Source organism: Poecilia reticulata, linkage group LG16, assembly GCF_000633615.1.
Source record: "Poecilia reticulata strain Guanapo linkage group LG16, Guppy_female_1.0+MT, whole genome shotgun sequence".
Lineage (NCBI taxonomy): Eukaryota > Metazoa > Chordata > Actinopteri > Cyprinodontiformes > Poeciliidae > Poecilia > Poecilia reticulata.
In genome coordinates this window covers 26,618,274-26,635,968 of record NC_024346.1, presented here as the reverse complement: position 1 = coordinate 26,635,968, position 17,695 = coordinate 26,618,274, and the positions used below count along the sequence as shown (strand labels likewise).

Sequence of the window (17,695 nt, the reverse complement as noted above, 5' to 3'; positions counted from 1 at the left end):
TTTCCTTCTACATCCTTTTTTGTTCCCTTTGCAGTCTCACTGAGACAATGGGGAATCAGGCATGCTGGGGAAAAAAAATAAAGAAAACGAGAGACAGTGTGCGTGTCCTCTCTGTGGAAAACACTAATGTAGAACATAGTTGTAAGCATCTGTCTTTTCAGGCCACATATGGTCTCATTTTTATGTCTTGATATTTCCATATCACTCTATTTAGCATTGTTACGACTGTCAAACCCTCTTGCACAGTTCGTATGCATATACCAAATTTGAAACTTGGACACAGCCGCTCCAATTTCTTCCGTTGGTTTTTGAACTGCGGTGACGAAGCTTTGGGTTTGGCATTCGGCGTCTCAGTCTTTTGTGAACGAGGAGAAGTAAGCATGTTTGGATGAGAGGGTAGAGTTGAAGACAGATATTTGAAACGCGATAGTATTTTTGATCCCCCAGTACACACCATTGTACCGAATGTGGAAAAGGACCACCTCATCACTGATCAGACAGAGTTTATTGAGATTGTATAGCCAGCTGGCATTTGTAAAGCCCTGCTCGGGCAACACTCGACTTCAACATTTACAACTGTTTCAGCAGACGGCATTCACAACAATGTTTAGGAATTCTGCTCTGTGGTTTCACATCACAGGCTACCATTTAGACCACTCACTTAAAATTGCACAGAGGCAAGGTCGACCGGAGGGCACGCATCATGAGCCGAGCCTGTAGCTTATGAGTGTGCGCACACACACAGAGACACACACGTTAATACATTCCAGAAAGAGCATAGAAGAGCAGCCGTAGAGATTCTCACACTAAGCCTCACTGAAACAAGTTGGCATGGCCCCACTTGATGCTATTAGTGCACTGCTAATCATGTGTTTCTTTTCGGATCACTGCTTACGGCACTCATGGCTTTCCAGGATTCACGAAAACACTGTTGCAATGTCACATCAGCATTTAGCGTCTGCTAATCACTAGCCTAGTAGAAGCTCTGTTGCCTTCTTTGGTGAACCTCTTGTCCTTTTTTCCTAGAAGTTACACTTTTCTACAAATACTTCTCCCAAGTAAAAAAAGAAAATGTATTTGCCACTACTTTGTCAAAAAGGTTATGAACCTCATAAGGTTGCATAAGTGGGACAATATGATTGCCAAGATTTATTTCTCAGTTTGACAGAGGATTAGCTTCCTGCAGGAAAGTATGAGACGTGATTTATGCAACTCCAGGCTATTGTGTGGCGTTATGGAATAGATGCGTCTTATGGCACGTATTTAAACAAAACTGCAGTGAAAAACACTGCTTACAGTAGATATAAATGATTTCTTGTTATTATGCAACAATGTCTTTTTTCCCACAGTCTAAAATGTGTTGTGTAAAAGCTGTATCGGTTTGGGTTATGTTGCCAACTCAGTCCTGGGTCAAATGAGCCATGTCGATTTAAACAAAATATCTTGAGTTTTGGGTATGATTCATCATATCGGATTAGGCTTTAATAAATATCTAATTCTAAGGATATTCAATAGTAGCCAAGAATGACCCAAAACCTAAAGTGACATTTGGATTGAAGTGAATGGTTTGTATATGTTGTTTAAATCTTCAAAGAAAATGAAGATAGTCATATTAATCAAATATGACTATTGATTAAAAAAACTGATACTAAAATTCATACTTGTTGTGTTACTATTATAAAAAGAGCCAATCTGTATGTACTGACTTGACCAATTAGTGTATGTGAACGTTGCACTAACTAGTCTGTAAAAAACTTTTTCAAAAAACTTTTTCATTATTTTTAAGGACTTAAAGCAACCCACAGATATTAACATTACTATACAGCATAATTTTACAGTTTGCCAGTTCTTACTTTCCTCCGTTAGAAGAGTTTCAGTGAAGTCTGATTAGTTTATTGTTTGTTTCATAATGGCGGTCTGTGAAGAAAGACTTGTTTTAGTCGCTTGTCTAAATCAGCAGACCGGGTCATTAGTCATTGTTTGAATTATTACCATGTATCATCTTTGCCAACAACATAAACCGTGGGCTTATCTCCTTTGGTGAGAAACAAGATACAACCGGGACAGGTCCCCAATCCGTCACAGAAAAAAAATCAAACAGAACCTAAACACACACAGAATTTACATGCTAACTCCATGCAGAGAGACCCCAGACAGAGAAACCAGGACTTTATTGTTACAAGACAACTGCAACCCTATCCAAGATAACAACTAGAGCTCTAACTTCAATTAATATTAGTCCAGTTAATTTCAGCGCAATACAATCATAATCACATTACAATTCAGCTGCATACAACCCAATGCCAATCTGTTGTGAGTACTGACTGTTGTGGAGTACAATTAAAGTCAGGTGATAATGGCAGCAGCACATAGATGTCTACCTAAGGACCGCATTGAGTTATTGACTTTGTGACAATCAGTCCTCCTCAGCGAGCTCATGAAAGTTAACAGCACTGCATTGAGTTATTAACTCAGCAGCAACACCCCAACTAACACAAGCATGTAATCACAGTTTACTGGCTCTTTACTCCATTTTAAAAAAGCTCTTTGACTAAGTAAAGGAGCGGCTGCAACCCCTGTTTATGGAGGGCTGGCTTTAATTGTGCATGCAAACATCGTTCCGAGATGTTGACAGCTCAAGGGGTTGACTTGAGAAGGGCTGTGGCAGCTTAAAGAGACAGTCCCCTTGTGCCCCCTTTTTTTATGACAAGTTTTGTTATTGGGAAAGAAAACGGCAAAGGAAAGCAAGGCCTCATGTGGGTGCATGCATGCAAGTCCGTACCCCTGCGTGTCTTTTCACAGCTGTTAACTACTGTTTTATTCCTCCTTAAAATGAGGGCTCAGGCAGTATCGTGCAGGAGGCCGAGGGGGGGTGGAGGGGCTTCTGGTCAAGGCTTACATGCACATGGGAGGTGGGTGAGCCAGGTAAATCCCTATGCCATAATCATCCATGGGGGTGACCCCCTGTTACTCAAAGTCCAGACTAACATTATACCCAATAGATCCCAGTGTTTCAACTCCCTACCCCCCACTCAAACAAATAATGAATGTTCCACATATTTGCTAAATGCCACGGGGGAGGAATTCACCTCCATTGCAGGATTTGCATTTCCTGCCTTGATCCACTGCGGGCACGGGGATGCTTTTAAAATTGCACAGGTAATCCTGGTGAGGTGCTGGTTTACACGGACACGGGAACATCGGTGAAATCTCGCTGAGCGAATGCTTGTGGTTCATTCCACTTCGACTGTGGGGACGCCGAGCCTGGTTTGCCGTAAAAAGTCAATGTGCGCCGAACTAAACTTCCAAGTCGATTTTTGCTGGCTTTCACTCTTTTGACAGAACGGCGGCGGCTGCCAGTTGGTGGTGTGTCATTGTAAAGTGGTGCAAATGTAATGACAGTTATATCACAGCCTTTAAGCACAGCTTTTTACCGAAGATTAAATAGAGCAAGTACATCTGCGCCGGGTCTCGTGTCTGCTGAAAAATGATACATTTCATCAGCTGAGCACAATACACTTATCGGTGGCTAAGACGGATGACTATCATAACTCTGCGAGACATTTCCTGCTTCATATCTCAGCATGTGGGAATTATAAGACGGATCAAAGGCTTTACGGAGATCTCGTCTCGCTGCCGAAGACGTGGAAATTAAAGTTGAGTGCCACGGTTGTTATTGTCTTTGAGGAAAAACAAACAGAGCGCACATCTGTAGTAACTTACGGGCTCGAATGATGAATTTGCTACTGTATATCCCAGCAGGTTTCCTGATCTCTGGATCTGCGGTCGCATGTCAAGCCGCTCCCTGCAGCGCCCTTCTTTCCCCCCCTTAACACACAACAAGTACAATAACAAACAGACCCACGCCAGCAGCACGCCCTCAGGATCGTCGGCGCGGGGCCTCCCTTTGATAAGTGCCCGGCTTTATATTTTTCTCATCAGAAACTAAACACAACATTAAGCCATTCATTAAAGTCAACTGAAGCTAATTATCCCTCATTTACCCGAGTCGCCCGTGGGGGGCAAGAGAGCCCCCGCGTGCTCAGGCCCAGATGTGTCGATGAGTAGTTGGGAGATAGCAGACCACGGATGGGACTGCTCACATCTCTTTTCGAGTCTTGTGGTTTCGGAGCGCATCTCTCTGCGCCGGCCGCACGCGCGTGTGTGATTGTTGTGCAGCGCCTGGCTGCTGACGGTACACTCATGAAACTCTGGTGCCACGCAGATCCACAGGCTGCAAGGTTCCATTTGTTGACAAGGGATCAATAAGGATTCAAAACTGTTGTATATTACTGACTGAATTGTTTTCAAAGTTTTCTTTCTTTCTTTTCTATAAGGTGACTCGCACAAACATCAGGCCTCCATTCAGATGACCTCTTCTTGCTGCAGGGGGCGACGATGTTTACTCAGATTTCTGCTTAAAAGCCAAACTATAAGTCTTTATATTTTGGCAGCTCCGAGTGGAAGTGGGAAAATTGTAGCAGTTGGCAGGAAGTCACAGACCAGAAACCGTATTACGTCATGTGATCTAACTCTGCAGACCCAGTTTCTTCTTTTCGGTGTCTGGTGCCCCCACCAAACGATTTGGAATAATGACCAAACTGCTTCACCGCTACGGATGAGGACATCTCGCCCCCTGTTGCTGTGTCCGGCTGTCTTCAGCTCAGACATCTGCTTTTGAGACTTCAAAGCCGCGTCTTATTTGGTGTGCAGCTCAAAGAAGACTGGAAAGAATTTGGATTAGCCAAAGTCACTCCCCATTTTATCCTCATTTTTCATTTCAGTCCCATACAACCCTTTCAATCGGTTTAATTGATATATTAATGTTTAAAATATTTGTTACGTTTATCATTTTTAAATATCCGTTACTCTTGATGACATGTGGTCATGTGTGTCGTTCTTTTATAACACAGCTTAAAATAAATGTTTAAAACATGACATGGTGCCTTACCCTCTAAAAAACTTAAACTTTCAGTCAAGAATTGACGTTAAAGAACTCTTATTTGACCCCGGCTCCATCAGACGAGACCTGACTTTTACCAACGACTGTCACTGGCATCAGTTTTGAGGTGTGAGACACAATCTGGTAACGAATGCTGCAATTCTGCCTGCCTAGCAAAATTAAAAGAAAAACGGGCACAGATAAAGTGTCTAAAGGTTCTAAACTGAAAATATTGTGCAGATAAAATAAACATAGTATTTTTAATTAGTAGAATTTTTAAGTAAAATTTTCAAATATTTTTCATTTTGCAAATGAACACATTTTTTCTGCACGCTCATCAAAAATGTTTTTTTGTCTTTTTTTAGTGTGTGTACATGTGTACGCTCAAACCTTCTGTCTAAAGGTTTGAACTTTAGACATAAGTTCAAACCTTGAGAGAGCCTGATGACCTCTCATAACCTAAGCGACGCGAGGCAACCTTTGAACACTCACCGTATTGTGAAAATCGCGGCGTGTGTGACTCTAAACCCGATGTGGTCTACTGGAAAAGAACATCACTACTCCGGGGCATCAACTCTACCATACCCTTTTTAGACAGGCTCTGGATGCGTCTTGCTGCTAAAGAACCACTTCCAGAGGGAGAAAAATAGCCTTTTCAGCAATCGCCATTGGAACATTAATCACCGTGTCAGTCACACGTGTTTTGAAAGGATTCCTCCTCTTCGAGGCATCAATCTCCGAGTTGGGCTTTCGCTTTTACTCAGTCACTGCAACGAGGTGTCAAGGAGCCGAAGAGTGAGCTAACCTGCGTTCGTAAGTCTCCTGGCAAGTCCAGAACCAGTCACAGATGAGAAAATAACGACCAGTCCTCTCTCTCAACAGCAGGTTTTTGAAACTGGGAATGCGTATGCTTTAAATCATTCGCACCCAGTGGCACAGTGATAGTAAGCAGAAGCACGGGGGGGAAAACCGGAGGACAGACTGAAAACATTTGAGCGAAAATGTGTCATCCAGAGTAACCCTGTTAGTGCTAAGTGACGCTGTGCAGAGAACCTCCTGTCAGCCGGCTAGCAAGATGAGCTTCTTGTAATTGTTGCTCCTTCTCGTCTGCACATCTGCCCCTTTAGTTTCCATCCAGTACCAGGCGTCTTTCCCCCCTCTGCACCCGCGTTCGCCGAACATTTCTTTGCGTTTTAATGTGTACTTTCACCAGTGTCGAGTTCTCCACCATAACAAATGTCACATAGCCCTTCTAGAGCCTTTCCACCACATGAGGAGTTACAGCACAAAGCCCCATTATAAGCTTTGGCTTCCCCCTCTGGCCTACGCCTTAATGAACTATGGGTCAGTTAAGGTCATATCATTCAGTCCCACCTATAAATCAGCTGCAAAACTAAGTTGAACAGTAATACAGGGCAGTGTCAGCGTCCGTAACCTTTTCCCAGACAGAAGGGGTTGTCAGTGGGTGACTGAGGAGAGTACTGGCTGGCTGCAGATCTTTCCCCCTTCACAGCATTATAAATGTATGTGTGAGGAGGCCCTTAATGGCTGCTAATCCAATTTCTGCCGCTGAAATCAAATCTCACTGGCGCCAGTAGTTTTCTCCTTCCCTCACAAATAATGGCCTCCGCTTTGGCCTGTTTGTGAAAAAGACAAGGAGCCAAGAAAGACTCCGGCCCTACCTACCGTGAGTCCTGAGGAATCTCTTCCAAAGCGGCGTGGATGTTGTCGTCGTCGCCGACTCGCCTCCCGCGTCCCCTCCGTGTCCTCCCGGCTTAGTTGACCGCCTGCCATCGGACGGAGGGATTGAGTAACAGGAGAGCGAGGGGCGCGTTTTCAGCGGCAAACGATCCCATTTACCGTACGTCTTAATGCCTTCTCGAGGTCAGCCATTGATTTTCCTCAAGCCGCAAGGCAAAAGGAGATAAGATTAGGCCTTTCAATTCCTGCTCTGTCACCAGAGCGTTAGCGGATGACGGCACTCGGCTCATGCCAACGCTCGAGATGCTTCGCTCCTTTTTTCTTTTTTCCTTGTGGGTGATGGTTTCAGCAATTAGGCAGGAATTTAAGGATGCAGGCTGTAATAAAATCAAAAAAAGTTGTTTTTTTTCTCATCGTGCCGAGAAATCTCAGAAGACCCGGTTTAGTGACAAAGTAAACAAAAGTTGCATTTTTATTGGATTGCAACGCCGACACGTTTTCTTGAATTTGGTCCCTTTTTCCAAAAAACAAAGATATTAGTTTTGACCCAGACGAAGGGAGCTTTGGCTTTGGCTTCCCTCCCTCTGGATCTGAATTTGACTGATTATCTTTCAGTGCATCAGTTGGACAAGCAGTCGCGCTGCCATTCCGCAAGGAGATATAATTCTGGAATTCGAGCGTAATAACATGATACGTCTTAGACTGCTTAACTCTTAGCGGGATCTCCAGTAAGGCACACATTTCACTTATTGCTGAGCGCCTCGAAAAGCATCAGAGCAACACGGAGACGAGAAAAAAGAAGAAGAAAAAAAGAAATGTGAAAGAGAAAAGAAGTTTTGGTGGACCGGTTCTGAGAGGTAACTGCGTAACGTCCATCACGGTGAGCGCAGGGAGGTTTACGATTTCTTTTCACATGGGTATTGCAACTGGAAAGATTGGAAATGACACTAAGTATTTCTCAAGCTCACAGAGGTGATACCGAAGATTACAGTCACTTGCTTGCAGGCTGTGTCTCAATCACACACACACACACACACGCACACACCCCCACAAACACATAGTGCTGTTCCTTTTTTTTGTCTTCAAGATTTTGGTCTTAGTCACATCTGTTTCCAATCATCTATATATCTATACTTGATCATCAGACAGACGTCCTGCGGAAAGCAGTCCTTAAATGATCATTTCATTTTACAGGAGAGAAAACAAGCTTTCCAAACCAACCTGGGCTCTTTGTAAAAAAAAAAAAAAAAAGAATAAAAATAGTCCCATTTGTTGTCATTGTTTTAGTTTGCCGCACCCTGACCTGATTCCTGCCAGAGAATCAAGAGATTAGCTGAACAGAACCTGTCTTGTGAAGTAGGTCACAAGATGTCTAAAGCGTCATATCATGCCTATCAAGAGAAATTCAACAGCAAACGAGAAATAAGATTATTGTCATCTGTCAATACGGAACGTGTTGCAAAGCCTTTTCTAAAGTTTTAGGATTCAATATCAAATGGAAAACCATGGAAAAGTAGTGAACCTTCCCAGGCCATCCTCCTAAAAATGACTTCAAGAGCAACTTTATGACTCATCCAGAGGATCACAGATAAACCCACGACCACACGCACATCGCTTTGTCATAAAACGGTAAAGATCTGGACCCAATAGTGCAGACAGGAGGCAAAAACACTCAAAGGTCCAGAGAGATCCGGAGCACCACGAGAGCAACACGGGGGAAACATGCTGGTGGGAATAACGGAATGATCCAACACTGAATGAGAGAAGCATGTAGTATTTATGCGGGGAAACTTGATTGCTGGAATGAATCAAGGAGGAGATGGGTGATGTCGGTCAGGGTCAGAGGAGGAAGAACCTGGGTAGATCGGACACTGATAGCAGAACTACAAGACGGACTACAGAGAAATGGGTGCAGCCGGGAGAGACAACTGCAGTTTTGTTCTGTCACCGTCCCAAACTTTGTGTCCTTGGGCAAAATATTTCCTCCACTTTGCCTTGGTGGTCTTGACAGTCTAGAAAAAGGCAGAGACAAGCACAGGACATTTACCATTCTATAGGCTGTGACCCCAGAGCCAACAAAGAAACAGGAAATCGGGAAATAAGATCAATTAACCATCACTACAGACTGAAACTCAGAGCAGAATTTAAATTTATATGAAATACTGACGTATAGAACAAATATCAATGAATATTAAAGCCAAAGAATGAGCTGAATGTGTAAAGCAAAGGCTGAAAAATACTAGAATAAAGCAAAGCACAAGGCTAAAGTTTCAAGAATCACCTGCCTCTGTTAAGATTAGTGTTTATTAATCTACAATGAGAAAGAGGTTGGGCAAAAATGACTTCCATAAGGCATTACAAGGCAATAATGAAGGTCCTTTTGCCTTGTAAAAAGGCATTAATTTTTCTGTGGAAAAATGGAAAGGTTTTGATACATCCTGTTACCTGTGGCATCAAATTGTCAAGAGATTTTAGAAAAAGGACATTTATCCAATGATCAAACATGATGGTGTCAGTGTGACAGCCTTGGCAGATTGGCCGAGTCGGGATCTAGATCAGTTGTCATCGCCAGCAACGTTTCAAGTACAAAACACGCGTAAAATTTTGTCAATATTCCAGAAAAGTCAATTGCGGTACTTCCTTTAAATAAGAAGTGCAATAAAGATCACATGTGAAAAAGTTTGTTCATGCGATAAGTCATTCAAAAAACATGCCGCGAACATATTCCTACCAACCGCTTGCTGTTGTCGTCTTTGTCTTTTTCGCCAGTTGTTGGTCAGGTGACTCGTGTTTCCTTTGCAGTTAAACCTTTTTTTTTTAATTGACGTGTTTCCATTCAGCAAATTTATTTTTGTAATTCCAGTTTGTATAGTTACCTGGTGAATGAAAACGCAGCTGTTGATGCAACAATAAGTGCTGCTCTCTTTCAGAAAATTCTGAAGCAAACTTTCAGCCATCGGTTCTGTAGCAGGACAATGATTCAAAACACCCCAGCAAATCCAGTTATCGAAGGCTGACAGAAAAAAAAACTAAATTGAGGTTTGGTAGGGCCCTAGTTAAAGTCCCAAAATGCGATCCAGTGGCTCAGGTATGACCTTAAACTACAGCGACTCATATTTGAAAGCCCATCTGTTGTAGATGAAATAAAAACAATTCTGCCAAGAAGAGAGGACTAATATTCCTCCACAGTGATGAGAAACTCACTGAATTCTGGCTTTGGCCCAGTTGGTGGCGCCATGAGTGGCAAAAGCAGGTTTTACATGGAGGGAGATATTAGTTGTTCCTCATTGGTCCAGGCTGGTTTCTCTGAATAAATGAAGCCATGACTTGAAAACTGAATTTTGTATTTACTTTGATTATCCATGTCTGATATAAAATGTATTTGACAATCTGATTTTAGCGTGACCAAACAAAACAAAGCAAAAAAAGCAAGAAAAAAACTTTAGTAAGGGAAGTGCTTTTTCACTGAACTGCATAAACACAGTATTTCAAGAAAAATGTCTTGACAGTGGGAGGGGGGGGAGGGAAACATGCCACCGCAGACCTTTACTCTGATTCAGAAATGAAAAAGAAAAGAACAACATTTTGATTTGCTCCGGAGATTTTTGTTTGCTTCTTTGATTTATGTTTCATTTCCAAATTAGACAAACTCCAAGCCGGCGGGGGGGGGGGGATCTCCAAACGACGAGCAAACATTGGCAAAATTGTGGTTTTGTCGGAGTGATAGTAAATGCAAGCAGAGCGGAAAGAAACTGTAAAGATGGATTGTGATTTACTTATAAAAGCCGCAGTCCTCTCGTTCCGTCCAGAGCGGTGCCAGTAACGTCGCAAAAAAGCAAAAAAAAAAACAAAAACAAAGACAGACAATGATTTGAAACCCGTCGAGCCTTCCAAGACGAAATTATCTCCGCATACTCACGATTTATGAATTTGTTCTTGGTTTTGAAAGCAGTTGAGGGAAATTAAACTGTTTCCCCTATGAACCCTGGTAATCAGCTTAAGTGATTACATCGGTTGTAAATATGAGATGATGAAAGCTCAGTGTTCAGAGTGTGTGGTGCCCCCGAGGAAAAGGCTAAATGGGAGTTCACAGGGCGGATGTGATGGACAATCTAAACCGGGTCTGCATCCATGCGAGAGGGGAAGAGGGGCCTTGTGTGGGGATTGGTTGCCCTCTAGCTGTCAACACCGAGACTGGGGTTCGGTGAAGTATGATCCTTGCTGAGGTGAGTTTATGAAGTGACATTGGTTCATTTTTTTTCTTTTGCCAGAGCCCGACCCCGAAGCCTGATTTATAACGACGAGGCTGTTGAGGGAAGAATATAATTGGAAGAAATCAGCTTCTGCTGAGGATGTGTTGGCTCATAAAAGTCACAACTTGTCGACTGAGTGCAGTAAGAAATGGGTATAAATCTCCAAAGCTCAGAGAAGAGTTTAGCACAAGTAGAGAAACGTATAAAAAAAACAGACAGCGGAGGAAAGAGTGCAGACGAAGAACCGGATGAAGCCTCAAAAGAAAAATGCAGTTTAGACAAGAAACCTGAAAACCATGTTTGGCGTGACCACCCTCTGTACTTTGAACTACGTACTAATCCTTCAATGTACACTTGCACAGGCTTTAATTGGTTGGCTGGTAAGTTGTTTCAAACATCTTAAAGAACTAACCACAGATCTTTAGTCGATGTAGGTTTCCTCAGATCCTTCCGTGTCCTTGTGTAATCACAGACAGCTGCAGTGATGCCGAGATCAGGCCTCTGTGTGGGCCAGACCATCACGTCTAGGACTTGCTGTTCTTCTCTGCGAGCAAATATGGCTCTTATTGACGTCGGTGTAAATTTTGAATTCTTATTTTTTTCCTTTTTGTTCCGCTGCATGATGGATAAGAAATACCTGCCTGTATTTCTTGGTATTCTGGACCAAATCTCCAAATCCAGTCTTGGAAATGCATCAGCAAACTAGTAGCGATCCTTCAAAGTGCTTTCGTCGTAGCCAGGCAGACCTGGGTCCTTCAGTGAAAAACTGCCTCTATGGTTCAGACAAATATGTCACATTGAGACGCACCTGTTACCTTTATTTTTAAATCCCAATTCTAATGTTTTTTGTGTATAATTTAGACCTTTTGCTGCTTCCATATCAGAGTTTTTTTTTTGTGTGTTAATGTTTCACAGAACAGCACTTTGGTTCAGACTTGTCCAGATGGCTGATGGTTGTCCCAGAATCCCAGTCCTTTTTGCCAGTCCTGAGCTGATGAAAATGCTGGCCGTCTGATAAGACTGCGGTGTTTACCACCCTCAGTATTGCCCATTTCTTGCTTGAACCACACATCTTGAAACCCGACTACTTTGAAAACTTCATCCCCCTAATTAACTGCCTCGCATCTGGATTTTATGCTAAACCTTGCGATGCTGACCCGGTTTCCACAGCCTCACGTTGGTGACAGAGTGGCTGTTCTTCACTGCGGCATTACGATTTACATTCTGCTGTCTCAACCCAAGATGCAGTCTTAGTTTTCTACCTGCCTTAAACCTTTCCATTATATTATACATGTTGTATGAAATACGCATGCATGATAAATTCTGCATTGATATACCTGAAATAGATAATCGTTATTGGTTTTAAGATTTCAGTATAGAGTAAAATCACATAAACTTAATTTAAACCACGAGAGAAAAATTCTGGGTATTTTGTTTCAACCAGAGATTTCTTTTTCCAATCATATTTTCATGATTAATCAGTGTTTGCAAAGCTTTGACCTGCCGATTTGACAACGAGTTCCAAGAAAAATTACTTGTTGAAACTTCTTGGTTTTTTTAATGCCTTTACATCTTGCTTTAGCGGCTGGCATGGAACGAAACCAAACACAGCAGTCTTTTTTTAATATTGTTGAGAATACAGTGTCTTCTAACATTTCCAAATCCAACATGTTCCTCATCAGACACAGTTTTAAACCGGAAGAGGATCGAACAGAGCTACTTTGCTGTACTTTGTCCGGGCTTCCTGTTTTATCTGCTGTAAGACTCGTTTTCTCTGGCAGCCTGAACGAACCGCAGACGTCTTGGATAAGTCAGTCACGATAACAAATTTTGCTGGACAATAAATTGCCCCAGAAGTTATCGCGATAAATGATAATATTGTTGTTTTGAGACCATTTTCAAGTAATATAGTGGTAATGGCATAACAATGCAAGAAAATTATTATTTCTAATGAACATTTAACACTGGAACTGGAAGACATTTTAAATAGCGAACATAAATTAACAAAATAAGAGAAGCAACAAATAACATAAATCATGAAGTCTTTGTAAACAAAATTGTCCTTCACAAAAAAAAAAAAAACTTCTGACACTGAAAGTTGCAAACATCACATCCTTTTCACTGCTGACTGTTGTTTCCAGTGCAGCCTGGCAGTGTTTTGTGTGGATACAGTTTGGAGAAAATCCTATTCTCAAGTTCACGACTGGCCCGTCTCAGCGGTTAGGGCCGGGCAGACTGAAAACCTGCCCGTTCCAGTCACCAACTCATTTCTCCCGTGCACCTGAAGTTCAAGCGTTTCTTCCAGCCTTAACGTGCATTTTCTCTGGATTGCTTTGCAATCGTCCAACCCATTCACAAAGAATCTTAGGGAAACTATGTCGCTCTTATTTCCAGGCATTTGCCGTAAGCATGGGCTTTCTCGCTTTTTAACTGCGTCTTGCGTACAAAGAATGGCCCGCGAGGGCCTAGAGGGAGTCTAATGCTGCACCATACACTTTATTGCCATCGAGTGTAATTCATGTCGAGCTGGAAAAAACAAATGAACATGTTTATCTGGCACCTAGCAACACTGTTTTTGGATGAAAATGACCTCTACAGAGCAATTAGGAACATGAACATACACACCAGAATGCCTTTGAGCTTCAGATTGGCTATATAAACATTATTGTACAGTAATTCACAGAAAAATCTAAAGTGGAATCAGCAAGTGTACAAAGTCCCCTGATAATCTTTTTTTTTTCTTTTTTTTTTTTAATTTAAGGGCATGAGAGTGAGATGAAAAAGATAGAATTCAAAGGCCAATTTTTTTCCCCTAGAACTGTGTGCGGGAAGCTTAACTGCTACAGTGTAGATCAACAAAAAGCAAGAAGAAGAAGAAGAAAAAAAAGAAAAGCAAGATTAACAAGATTGGGTTAATTACAGGAAATGGCTCGGAGACCCTACTCGCGAAGCAATATCTCGCTTTCTCATGTGCATCAGTTTAAAGAGTGAATATTTTTAAAATGTACCTCACAGCGCGGTGCGGACAATGAGAAACAGGTCTTCTGAAGGAGGGGGGGGTACATGGGGGCCCGGCATGTAAGGAGGCAATTAGCGATAATGCCACATTTCACACACCGTTACCTACATTCTGTGTGAGAAATACCGAAGCCCGAACAAGTGCAGTAATAGGATCCGGCACTGGGGCTTGCATGCGAGAACTGCAGTTCCTCCAGCGCTTTCCCGCTCTTCACCCCGTCGACGAACCATAGCGCGGCTTGTTCTGCCGCGTTCCAGATCGAGATACAGATACCGTCTCATCATCCAAGCCTCGCGCCGCCTTCCCCACGCCATTTAGAGATTGTTCTCCCTCAAATTCCCTCACAATCGCCCCCCCCATCAGTCCTGCCCCCCCTATGTACACGTGCATTTCACACTCTCTCTCTCTCACACGTGCACACACACACGCACACACCTCGTTATCTTATTTGTGGCCTTGGCGGCCAAATTGTTGCCTTGTGGTTCAGTAGCCAAAGTTTGCACCGTCCCAGAGAGAGCGGTGGGTGCGCAGCCTCCAACACGCAAGCAGAAGTTTCCCAGGGTGCTTTGCCCTTTCCAGTGAAACCTGGGATGGATTACCCTTGGGCAGGGGGACCTTTCCAAAACTTTGAAAAGGAGTTATGCAACATCCCACACTTAAATCTTCCCTGTCTGTTCTCAGAGCGTCCAAATGTGTCGGGCTGAACAAACGTTTCTCTAAAACTGAAATGCGGCCCTGAGACGTGAGGCGAGCTGAGCCCCCAGCGCTGACAGGATGACGCATCGTCAAATTGGCAGTAGCTCCCTGAAAGCCCAAAGTCAGTCTAATTGACTACTTTAAATATTAATTATTAATATTTCACTAACCCAGGCCTATTCTTTTACACTTTTCCAGAGATCTAAAAAAAAAAAAAAACACACCCAAAACATTCAACTTAAATAAAAAAACTTTTTCTTTCTCACATTTGAAGACAAAGTCAATCTGTGTGGAGTCGTTTAAGAAAGCTTCAACATCCTCAAATACAAACAGAGTTTGGGTGGGTTGCAGGTACAATGTAAAACTGAATATCTGCCAATTCCAGTTACCAAACGATGTGTCCATAAACTTTAATTTTAAGCAGTAGTTCCAGTCTCAATATGCACATTGTGCAGCAACTGGATAACCTACAGGCTCAGTGTACTGCTGTGCTGTCCTTGCTAATAGTTTCCATTGTATTTCAGTTGTGCTATAAGTTTTAACAGGTAAACCTCCATTTATTGAAATCCTCTCTCTGTCGTTGTCTTTATGTATCTCCCCAACAATTTTGACTGTCTTTCTTATCCTTGCAGAAGTAACACATTCCCACTACTATCATGTTTAGCTTTTGGGAATTCAGTGAATGCAGCATCTAGCATCTGAGTCAAAATCTAAAGTTTTGGTTTCATCTGACCTGAGCACATTTTTCCGTTTGTGTTCTGCGTCATTTGTTAAACTGAAAACAGGATTTCTTACTGCTTTTGTTCAACAGTCGATACAACGGAACCAATCGTTTCATACAGAATTTAAATTAGACTTGCTAAACAGGAATCTTCTAAATACGCTGATAGCATTGGATTTTCTTTTAAAATGTTATGATAAAATGAGCTGAAGTTCACCATTTTCACATTTTTATTTATTAAACAATGTGTTGAACAATTTTTACAGTCAGGCGTCTGTGAGAAATTTTGTGTTTTTAGTTATTCTTGTGACAGACATGGTTTTGTAAACTGAAAAAAAAAACATTTTTTTTATGTTTTTTTGTTTTCACCATATTTCTTATTTTTATGTATGAAATCGTATGAGTGTTTTTATTTTGTGCTGTTTGCTTTATGGGACTGGTTGCAAATTACCATTTTGCTAAGCAACATTGTACATGTATTAATATGCACTGTCTCATTGAAATAACACCAATCAATCAATGTACTAGTTCATGTTAGTCTATCACATAAATCCTGCAGGCGAACAAATTAGACTGTGTTCCAGTGAAGAATCACATTAAAAATCGAATTAATCTTTTGTTCTTGCGTGTGTGTGTTTGTGTGTGTTATGCAGGTAATTCGGGGAAGCACCGATCCAAAGAGCCAAAGAAGAAGAACAAGCAGAGGCTGCGGTTTCGGGCCCAGAACCAGCACAGCGACCACTTGGCCTCTGCGCGCTCCAGCCAGTAAGGACTGAAACCTCCCAGTGAACACAGAAACCAACGCAAAGCTGCTAGCCGCCGCTGCACCCATACTCTGACTGACAACTTTCACCCACCACACCCCCTCCCGCTGCCCTCCACCCAACTCGCCTCCCATTCCTCCTTCTGTCCGCCCACCAGGACGCAAACATCACACCTAATCGCAGACGACCCCACACCCCAAGAAACCCGTGCCGTACAAAGCGAGATTTCAGTACTTGTACATGCTCTGCCTCCCACTACTTCCCCCCCTCCGACGCCCCTCCCGTTGCTGCGACCGGCTAAGGTGACTCTACTTTTCTCCCAACGCCATTCCCCCCTTTTTTTTCGCCTTGTGGACCTTCACAGTTGACAGAACTGAACTCACTTCCCGTCATTAACAAACAACGCGGACCGTACGGGGGGGGGCGATGGAAGACGGAGGAGAACTCGGAGGGCGGGAGAGCCAGAGGGGCAGCAGGTAAAGAGGAGGAAGGAGTCAGGGGAGTTGGCGAGCTGAACTGCACCAGAGGGAACGGATGTGACAAAAATCCATCCAGGACGAAGAAGCAGAGAAGGTTCGGTTGAAGCAAATGATGCTAATGGACTGAAGAAGAAGAAGAAAAAAAATGGCATCTTGAAACAAGAGAGACTGGTTGTTTTTTTTTGTTTGTTTGTTTGTTTGTTTTTTGTTCATATATTTATGTCAAAGCTACCCCTCTTCTTCCTTCCCTCTAAATGGAAACAGAGTTTTCCCATGTGTGGCCATTTATGTTATGTATATTTTCCAGAGTAATATTAAGAAGAAGAAGAAGAAGAAGAAGAAAAAAATTCCCATGCATAGTTGCGAAATATTTTATTCTCAGCACAAACTGTTTACGTTCAGACCGCTTAATGCTGTATCTGCATAGTGTCAGTTAATTAAAGAAAAGAAGAAGAAGATTTAGTTGTTCAACTAGCATGGCAACAGACTTGTACATAGTTGATCTAATTATAAAAGCCTATTACTGTATTTTCAGTATTGAGTCAGTCACCATTCTAAATGTTTTAGAAATAATAATAATTAAAAAAATGGTTGTAATACAAGCTACAGATTAAAATAATGAAAAACATAATAAACTTAGCCACCTCATAGCAATTTCATTCATATGGTATATATTTGATTTATTTATTAATTCAGTTTTGTACTTTTTTTTCCTTATTTTATTTGTTCAGTGAGAATTTTGGCCTCACGCTGTCGGTGTTTTTCTGAGATATCCTCTCCTTATATCGGTGCATATCTCTGTCATGCAAAGTTTGTAGGCTGTTCGTTTGACCTCATCTACTGATTTTGATGCTTTATAAAAGGAGAAAAAAATGAAACTATGCTTTGATGTATTCTAGGTTTAATAATTAGGCTCCAGCTAATGTATGGTCATAGGACTGCATATGTGTACATTGTGTTTTATTAAAACTGCATTTCATGTGACTGCATGAAAAGGCCTTTCATTACTGTCCGTGGCTATAATATATGTGGCTAAAACTCTGAAGCTGTCGTGTTCTTGTCTCACTTCTGATTGCAGTTAGAGTGAAGGAAAACGAGACTGAACATTTATATATATATA

General features: G+C 42.1%; 1 protein-coding gene across 2 annotated transcripts in view; it reads left to right on the top strand.

Annotated features, from left to right (window-relative positions):
• The window catches only part of rspo2 (R-spondin 2), a 75,894-nt gene extending 58,274 nt beyond the window's left edge, over positions 1 to 17,620 (top strand). For both annotated transcript variants that reach the window (XM_017309656.1, XM_008431947.2), the window contains one exon: positions 15,986 to 17,620. In XM_017309656.1, the coding sequence (XP_017165145.1) occupies positions 15,986 to 16,101 (116 nt within the window). In that variant the 3' untranslated portion in view covers positions 16,102 to 17,620. The remainder of the gene's footprint in view (positions 1 to 15,985) is intronic.
• The last annotated feature ends 75 nt before the right edge of the window (positions 17,621 to 17,695 follow it).